This window comes from Etheostoma cragini, chromosome 13 (genome assembly GCF_013103735.1).
Source record: "Etheostoma cragini isolate CJK2018 chromosome 13, CSU_Ecrag_1.0, whole genome shotgun sequence".
Classification (NCBI taxonomy): Eukaryota; Metazoa; Chordata; class Actinopteri; order Perciformes; family Percidae; genus Etheostoma; species Etheostoma cragini.
Window position 1 is genome coordinate 25,873,579 of NC_048419.1, and position 9,331 is coordinate 25,882,909.

Consider the following 9,331-nt stretch of genomic DNA (forward strand, 5'->3'; position numbering starts at 1 on the left):
TGGGTCTTCCCCGAGGCCTCCTCCCGGCTGGACGTCCCTCCACCTAGTCCTGGGTCTTCCCCGAGGCCTCCTCCCAGCCAGACCTTCCTCCACAGCGCTGTGGAGACTACTTCGGAGAGTTTTCCTAACTGTTGCTGGAACTTCTGATTGCGTTCCTTAATACTGTGTGACGTCTAACCTTCTCTGAGGTGTTGTGTTCAGGGACGGTAAATGTTCCGGTTGGAGAGAGAACACCAGACAGAGGAGTAGTCCATGATCCTTGGAATAGATGATGTGCTCACATGACCTGGTTTGGATCTACTCAAACCTAAAGTTGCTGAACTTTCTGTTGGGAGTGTCTGAATGTGGGACTAAGGGGACAGCCGTGGAAGAGGAAGTGGGACAATTGGGTAAACTACTGCAAGAGACTTGTCTCTCTGCACTTTGCCTCCATCTTGTCTGCAGAACTTACTTTAATAAAGTTCACTCCATACTCCAACTGCAAGCTTCAAACTCTTCCTTCCTAAAAAACATTAGGCTTAGAGAATAGGTCAAACACAACTCCTATCTTATGTTATTATCATATTATTCACAGCTGGAGTACAGAACCTGAAGATTAAAGTTCACTCTGAGTACTTCTGGCCTGACAAACTTTGCCAGACTTTGTCTCCACAAGAAGAACACATCATTAAGATTACTGATCAACACCCTCTCGAGGTATTAATATATCAATATTTAATGAAGAGGTGATGAACTGTAAGGGTTTGAATATTAAATGTGTATTAATGAGATATCGGGGGGTTTCTCTCAGTGATTCCTCCGGGTATTTCATCTACTTTGTTGGAGAGTTTTGCAGGAGTCTAGTTTTGACTGACTTTACTGATCTACTTCTGTTTCTCTTTTTTTTGGGCATCAAAGGTTGAAGCAAAAATAATATTAGAACACTACGCAACCTTAAAACTAATTTAAACATCTTATAGGTCAAGCTACAATTATATATTATATTTTTCTAATAGTCAATAGTTAATAGGCAACACGTGGCAATCAGACAGGGCTCTAGGACTCGAGTCCGGTCTTGGACTTGAGTATTCGAGTACTTGTCTAGGATTCGCTAGTATTTGGACTCGGACTTGTCTCGGTCTCGGCCACCGGCACAGAGGCAAAAACGCGTTAACACCGAGAAATGAACGGTTATTGTATAAAATACAGGATGTGACCATGAAAATGAAGTTTCGTGTGTGTTCCTGACCACATGTAGGTTCACCAAGTTTCCGTAGTGTAGTGGTTATCACGTTCGCCTAACACGCGAAAGGTCCCCGGTTCGAGACCGGGCGGAAACATTATTTACTTCCTACTCTGATTCACATGATTGCTCCATTTTTTTTGGACAGAAAACGAAAGACTTCCGTTAGAAATAGACATGACATGTAAAAGCTGAACTTCCAGTTTGTATCAACTGTTGTGATAATCACTTTTTACTTTATTGCTGTGATCGGTCTCTCCTCCACCATACACACCCCATTGCTTAAAGCTCTCTCAAAGGTTATATTTTATCACCAAGGGCATATTCAAGTGCTTCTTTATGTGTGTTTCATGATCTCCCCAAGATGTCTGAGTTCTCTCATCTCTTCTATCAGAGACCAGACCATCAGACCATCAGACCATCAGACCCGTCCTATTATCCAGTCTTGGCTGTCAGAGGAGACGCTCACGTTCCCTCCCAACGAAGTCAACCCCCTGCATGCATATCACTTCATAGATTTATGTTATTTTCAACAAAACAAATATACATTTAATATTGACTGATAAACAAAGTTTAAATAACATATTACCACATTATTCTTATTCTAAGATGTGGTTGTAATTCATACAACGTTGCAATCCCAATGTTGAAATTAACTTTGCAGACTTTAAGGTTAAAGTGCAAATGTGTGCATGTTCCATATTTAAAAATGTATATCTTGAATCCATTCTGTTTGCGATGGATTCAATGTTAAAGGACAAATTTAGTTCAATAAATCTGTGAGTTAGGTAGCAGGTAGCAGATCAAGCTGGGATTTTTGCAGATATTCTGGTTCAATTTAGACTTGACTCAATTTTGCTGGAAAAACCGTTCCCTCCTGCTTCAAGACCACAACCCGTCGCCCCCCTCCCCAAGAAGAGCCCACCCCCTTGCCTGAATGATTACAGACCAGGAGGCTCCCTCCCCATCTGAGCTTTCCCTGATTGAACAGCTTTTACAGTAAGATAAAGTTGTGGGGAAAAAATACAACTGGCCAACTCCAAACTGGCACGCATTTAAAACAGGCACTGCACTAGCGACCATGTAATACCTGGTTCTGGGGAGTCGTTATATTCTTTTTCCCCCAGCATGTTTCCTTGGATCAGGGGGGCTCCAAAATCGTGGTTGCAGCTGTCGCTCGCCGTGGTCCTGCTACACGTCCTGCGATGCCCTGTTACATCCTACCACGCTCTGCCTGTACATGATGCATGTAGTTTAGATGGCTAATCCGAAGTGTAAACCATTGAAAACTAACAATGTTCTACACCCTACACGTTGTCTTTGCAGAGTTTGGGGATGCATTCAGCTTTTACATGCAGTGTCTATTTCTAACGGACAGTTTTTCCTTTCCTGTCCAAAAAAATTAAATTTGTAACGTAGAAGGTAAATAATGTTTCCGCCCGGTCTCGAACCGGGGACCTTTCGCGTGTTAGGCGAACGTGATAACCACTACACTACGGAAACTGGCTGAGGTACATTGCGTTCAGGAGAGGACAGAAAACTTCACTTTCACGGTCACATCCTGTATTGTATCATAGGTAGCAGATCAAGCTGGGATTTTTCCAGATATCCTGGTACAATTTAGACTTGACTCGATTTGATGAAAGCTGTGGCACATCATTAAAAAAGGAGGTTTATTCTGTGGCATTCCAGCTTTTTAATCCTGGAACCTTTTCCGTCCACCCAGTTAAATAATAATATTTTTAATATCATATCCCATTATTTTCTCGATAGATTTTCCTTTTAAATTATGAATAAATGTTTCCTCCATAGATGTGATCTCTTCTTTAAGAATAAACCTCATTCAATGTTTCCTAAAAAAGGTTGTTTCCGCCCGGTTTCGAACCGGGGACCTTTCGCGTGTGAGGCGAACGTGATAACCACTACACTACGGAAACTGCCATATGAAAGTAACTGACGTGTTTCAATAAATACATACATATATTTACATATATTTCTATAGCTCAATAATAGAAATAAATTAAAAACAGCAATTAAAAAAGAAAAATGACTGACTTCATAGATCAGTACATCAACAGTTTCGTGTTAATCGGAATAACACAACACTTTAAGATACACAACACTTTCTGTTTTGACTGCCACCTACAGAGTTTGTTCCTTTACAACTTGCAAAAGGCTCCTAAAACCCAGCTGCTGTGTCTGGTGCAGCTGGGCCTCAGGCTCTCTTCAACCACACGCAACCCTTTGCTAAAGGCAATGGGGTCAGTGGGTTGACAGACAACATTAGTGTGCATCCAAATTTTCCTTCCTGTGTGCATTATGATCTTACCATGATGTCGGAGTTCTCTCATCTATGGAATTAGAGACCATCAGACACAAACTAATATACAACCTTTGCTGTCAGATGAAGCGGTCACTTTCCCTCCCAGTTGTCTCAGCAAAAGTTAAAATCTGCAAGGTTGATAGAAGATTATAAACAATAACTGAGTGGCAATAGTTAGTGTTAACCTGTATTTTATCATGGCCATAATCCTCGTGATTACTCCAAGTGTATTCCAAGTATTTGCATCTGCTTTAGATTTATGACGTACTGAAGATCAGGGAATTGGGGAGGTGAAGGTACAGAAATTACATCATGCATTAATCATTTGTTGACAACGCTGACATGTGATTGTGTCAAGACGAGTGAGGTAGAGACAGCGCTTATAAACCACATGTGAGGGAAGGTAGACTCTGCAGACCAGCTCTGCTCACACAGAAACCAGCCGGGCCTCTACACTGCTAACAGTATGTGGATGAGTTGGGGTTTTGCATGTAAACTCAGGGGTGACAGCTGCTGAAAAGATAACATATCTGCACAGTTTTAGGAATACAAACTGAACAAGAGTCTGTTTAATTTAGTTTTCCAGTTACATTAGGGGGTTAAACATTTTGTGTCTCTTCAATGCTTCTCAAAGATGTCAAATGTAAATCTGTCTCAGACCAACATCACTGTCGGACAAGGGTTACTGGAACGAGCGTTGTTTTGTACTTTTACCACCGTGCCGTGCTGTGTGTTTCTCTTCATTAACGGGACCATGTTGTTCACCTTGAGGAGTAAAACTGTGTTTTGTGAGACTTCCCGTTACATTCTGCTGTTTAACCTCCTTTTTGCAGACACTGTGCAGCTGGCACTGAGCCAGTTACTTTACATACTGGCTGCTGTCGGACTAAGGCTGACGTATCCTTCATGTGGAGTTCTCACCATGCTTTCTGATCTCACTAATGAGATCTCTCCTCTCACACTGGTGGTGATGTCTCTGGAGAGATACGTAGCTGTGTGCTACCCACTGAGGCACTCCACCCTCGTCACCATCAGAAACACAGAGGTGGCCATCGTTGGGGTTTGGGTCTTCAGTTCTCTAAATGTCCTCACTAAAGTCATTTTACTGTTAATGTTTCCATTTGAAAACCTGGAGAGCCTGGAGATGAGAGACTTTTGTGCTAGAGAAAACATGCTACTTGACCGGATGTCTGACGATTACGACAAAGCATTCACCTATTTTCTGTTTGTGTCAGCGGGGGTGGCGGTCACCTCCTCCTACATCGGTGTGATGATAGCAGCCAGGTCCGCCTCCACGGACAAAGCTTCAGCCAGAAAGGCTCGTAACACCGTGCTGCTGCACCTGGGCCAGCTGGGCCTCAGCCTCTCCTCCACCATACACACCCCATTGCTGATAGCTATGTCAAAGGTCCTGGACAGAACAAAACTAGTGCGTATCCAAATTTTCCTTTACGTGTGTATTATCATTTTCCCAAGATGCCTGAGTTCTCTTGTCTATGGAATCAGAGACCAGACCATCAGACCCATCCTTATGTACAATCTCTGCTGTCAGTGGAGACACTCGCTGTCCCTCTCCGTCAGTTCAACCAAGGCAAAAATCTGCATGCATACTTCATAGATGTTTTTAAGTAAATGTGTGAATTTAATCCAAATTTAAAATGTGAATGTGTAGCGTAGGTGTAGGCTGTTGTTTGTTTTTACAGAAAAACTACAGGCATAATTTTCATGAGACTTTTGGCATTTTTCCAGTAAGGGTACCTGCTCGACTTGGCTTGAACCCGTTAAATCTTATGAAATCTTAAATAAGAATCAATTGCCGGCTACGCATAGGGTTAAAGTGCAAATGTGTGCATGTTACATATTTACAATAGTATACTCTGAATAATTACTGTTTGCAATGTCTATATAAAATAAAAAGTTCATTGTTAAAGGACAAATCTGGATAATTAAGTATTATTTTAGTAACTTTTCTGACAGTTGTTTTTAACATTGTATTAAAGTATTTGCTGGGGTATGACAGTGCGTTGACATTGCCCCAATGTAGTGTAAAGGGGCAAGAAAAACCAGCAGTCAGACCACCAGACATGTTGTAAGGAAGCCAAGTTCCTCCAGATTATCTGAACCATTGATGGCGAATTTATTACAACCTTACACTAAATGACTTTAAGCGATTACACTGGCACAGACCAATTTCTAATAATGCAATGAAATCCTGAGTCTAGCTAGAGATGGGTCTCGCTCTCATAGTCTCTCTCGTTTGGTGTAAGTGGGTCATAAAACTCAGTCCATGCTGTCATAAGTCAGTCCTTTTCCCGACTAGATGTCCTGACAAAACCAAACGTGTTTGACATTATTCTAAATTTTATGTCTTGGAAGTAAAATATTCTAGTATATTCTAGTCTGTGACTAAAAACTCTGTTACATTATGCCAAATTATCTTCAGATGTGAGATGAAGCCAGACTCTAGTCTTCAAAGTGTTTAGAGTCTTCCAGTGTATGGTAGGCATAAATGTACACACATACAAGGAATTTGACTCTGGCATTTTTTTAATTTAAAGGTCAAACTGAAAGTAAGTTCACCTAAAACGTTGATAATAATTGCATTAGAAGTCTGTGTACACCGAACTATAGGACGTACAGCAGGTACAAGTTAAATTAGTAAGTCAGTCTGTAAACTGAGATGGATACTAACAACAGTTAAAGCTGTGTAAAAACAAATAAAACGCTAAAGAGAGAAAGGAAAAGGAGGGAACGGCGTGCTGCTTATAGGGATGAAAAGTGATGATGAGACTGTGATGGGCAATGATTGATAATCCTAAATCCCCAAATTGATTTGGTTTTAACATCTAAGACTGTTTGTCAACCTAAATTAACTGAAACAAACGGGTTTAATGCGCGTGGGACAATAAAAATAAGAAACTCTTCCTGGGCCCCAAACACATGGTGAGGGCCAACGGCACTGCAGAAGATTAGTGAAGCGACTACGGGAAACGAGTCCAGTATATAGGGGTTCAGGGAAAGGCTGTCTCCTTTCTTGTTGTTGGTACAGTGAGGAAAATAAGTATTTAACACGCTGCTTTTTTGCAAGTTCTCTCACTTATAAACCATGGAGGGTCTGATGTCCTCGTAGGTGCATGTCCACTGTGAGAGACATAATCTAAAAAAACATCCAGAAATCACAATGTAGGATTTTTTAACTATTTATTTGTTTGATACAGCTGCAAATAAGTATTTGAACACCTGTCTATCGGCTAGAATTCTGACCCTCAAAGACCTGTTAGTCTGTCTTCATAATGTCCCTCAAAGACCTGTTAGTCTGTCTTCATAATGTCCCCCCTCCACTCCATTTATTATCCTAAATTAGATGCACCTGTTTTAGGTCGTTAGCTGCATAAACACACCTGTCCCCCCCATACAATCAGTAAGAATCCAACTACTGACATGGCCAAGACCAAAGAGCTGTCCAAAGACACTAGAGACCTCCACAAGGCTGGACAGGACTACGGGGACATGGCCAAGACCAAAGAGCTGTCCAAAGACACTAGAGACCTCCACAAGGCTGGACAGGACTACGGGGACATGTCCAAGCAGCTTGGTGAAGAAAGGTCCACTGTTGGAGCAATCATTAGAAAATGGAAGAAGCTAAACCTGACTGTCAGTCTCCCTCGGACTGGGGCTCCATGCAGGATCTCACCTCGTGGGGTCTCAGTGATCCTAAGAAAGGTGAGAAACCAGCCCATAACTACACGGTAGGAGCTGGTCCAGGACCTGGAAAGAGCTGGGACCACCATTTCCAAGGTTACTGCTGGTAATACACTAAGACGTCATGGTTTGAAATCCTGCATGGCCCGGAAGGTTCCCCTGCTTAAACCAGACCAGGTCCAGGCCCATCTTAAGTCTGCCAACGACCATTTGGAGGATCCAGAGGAGTCATGGGAGGAAGTCAAGTGGTCAGATGAGACCAGAATATAACTTTTTGGTCCTAATTCCACTAACCGTGTTTGGAGGAAGAAGAATGATGAGGACCATCCCAAGACCACCATCCCTACTGTTAAGCATGGGGGGGTAGCATCATGCTTTGGGGGGGTTTTCTGCACATGGGACAGGAGGGCTGCACTGTATTAAGGAGAGGAGGACCGGGCCATGTATTGGGAGATTTTGGGGAACAACCTCCTTCCCTCAGTTAGAGCATTGAAGATGGGTCGAGGCCGGGTCTTCCAACATGACAATGACACGAAGACCACAGCCAGGAGAACCAAGGAGGGGCTCTGGAAGAACCAGATCAAGGTTCTGGGGGGGCCTAGCCAGTCTCCAGACCTAAACCCAATAGAGGATCTTTGGAGGGAGCTCAAACTCCAGCCCAGAAACCTGACTGGTCTAGAGAAGATCTGTGTGGAGGGGGGGCCAAAATCCCTTCTGCAGGGTGTCAGACCTGGTGCAGGACTACAGGAAACGTTGGAAACAAAGGCTGCTGGACCAGATATTAACATGGATGTTCTCAGGTGTTCAAATACTTATTTGCAGCTGTATCAAACAAATAAATAGTTTAAGAATCATACATTGTGATTTCTGGATGTTTTTTTATATTATGTCTCTCACAGTGGACATGCACCTACGAGGACATCAGACCCTCCATGATTTATAAGTGGAGGACTTGCAAAAGCAGGGTGTTCAAGTACTTATTATACTCACTGTAGATAGTATAGCTTAGTGGAAATTTAGTGGAAATTTAATCCCAAAGAAGTAACTTTTCACTAGTACTACCTGTGACATGACAGTGGGAATGAAGGCCAAAACTACAACTACATAAACCTCCTCTCCTTGGGCTCCTCCTAGGGCATTTCACACCTGTAGTTTGGTTGCTCTAGTCTAAATCAATTGACGAGTTTGTAAGCTTGAAGCAGTTTTCCTGTGGTTTTGTTCTACACATAGAAAAGTCCAAGGGAACCAAAAATGCATCATTACAAAGCTAGATGTTCACTTGGCGTTTTGGTCAGACCTGTCTGGGGCGGAAGCAAGAAGCTTGATAAAGCAAGATGGTCCTATGTTCTGGACCGGTGCATATTTCTTACATCTCCACGTTCAAACCATCTAATTTAAATCATTTTTAATACATTGTTTTGTGAGCATTGTTCCCATGCCTGCTGTGTTCACCGAGACTTCGCTCCTCTCTGCTAGTTTCTGTCTAACTTTACAACGACTGGTTTGGCCTCAGAAACGCAACGACAGCGAGCTGGACCACAGTCTGTTTCTGGGAGGGAAACATTGCAAGCTGAGCCAGTTTGCATGCTCTTACGCATCGCAGATAGCAAAGCACACATGCCTACAGGAGCCATTTAGCTCAGACTTGCAGGGTACACATAGCTGATGCAGTTCAAGGTCCGATCCTTTCTCACTACAAACCAACCACTTCCGAGTTGGTTTGTATTTGTTTGGTCTGTGTTCGGTGCACATCCAACTGCGCCAGCAGACCCAAACGAACCGCACCGAGGAGGAAAACAAACTCTATTGTGAATCATCCAAACTAAAATGGCCAGGTGTGATAGCTAGACTCGCAACCTGGACACATCCTTGTTCTCTTGTGCAACGCAAACTGACACTCTTAGAAATCTTCTGAGTCTTTTTAAGAGTAAAACATATATGTTAATTATGACGATGGTTAGTGATTTCCGATAATATTTTCATGGCCAAGTTCCTCATAACTTTTTCAAGTTGGGTGTTTGCCTTTGCTTAATGGATGTGATGAAGTAGATCAGGGAATTGAGATGTGGTACAGGAATTACATC

General features: G+C 42.6%; 1 protein-coding gene and 3 non-coding genes across 4 annotated transcripts; 2 read left to right on the plus strand and 2 right to left on the minus strand.

The window, feature by feature from the left end:
• The first annotated feature begins 1,246 nt into the window (after nt 1–1,246).
• Nucleotides 1,247–1,319, plus strand: trnav-aac. The gene has a single exon. It is a non-coding gene; the product is annotated as a tRNA-Val (tRNA).
• A 1,333-nt stretch (nt 1,320–2,652) lies between these two features.
• Nucleotides 2,653–2,725, minus strand: trnav-aac. The gene has a single exon. It is a non-coding gene; the product is annotated as a tRNA-Val (tRNA).
• A 361-nt stretch (nt 2,726–3,086) lies between these two features.
• trnav-cac lies at nt 3,087–3,159 on the minus strand. Its single transcript has one exon. It is a non-coding gene; the product is annotated as a tRNA-Val (tRNA).
• Nucleotides 3,160–3,888: 729 nt separating this feature from the next.
• Nucleotides 3,889–5,163, plus strand: LOC117956037 (odorant receptor 131-2-like). The gene has a single exon (XM_034890880.1). It carries the CDS (start codon nt 4,180–4,182, stop codon nt 5,161–5,163), a length of 984 nt encoding a protein of 327 aa, XP_034746771.1. The 5' UTR covers nt 3,889–4,179.
• The last annotated feature ends 4,168 nt before the right edge of the window (nt 5,164–9,331 follow it).

Bases quoted from the DNA above. Each gene is read 5' to 3' on its own strand.
- LOC117956037 (XM_034890880.1), top strand. From the start codon at position 4,180: ATGTCAAATGTAAATCTGTCTCAGACCAACATCACTGTCGGACAAGGG.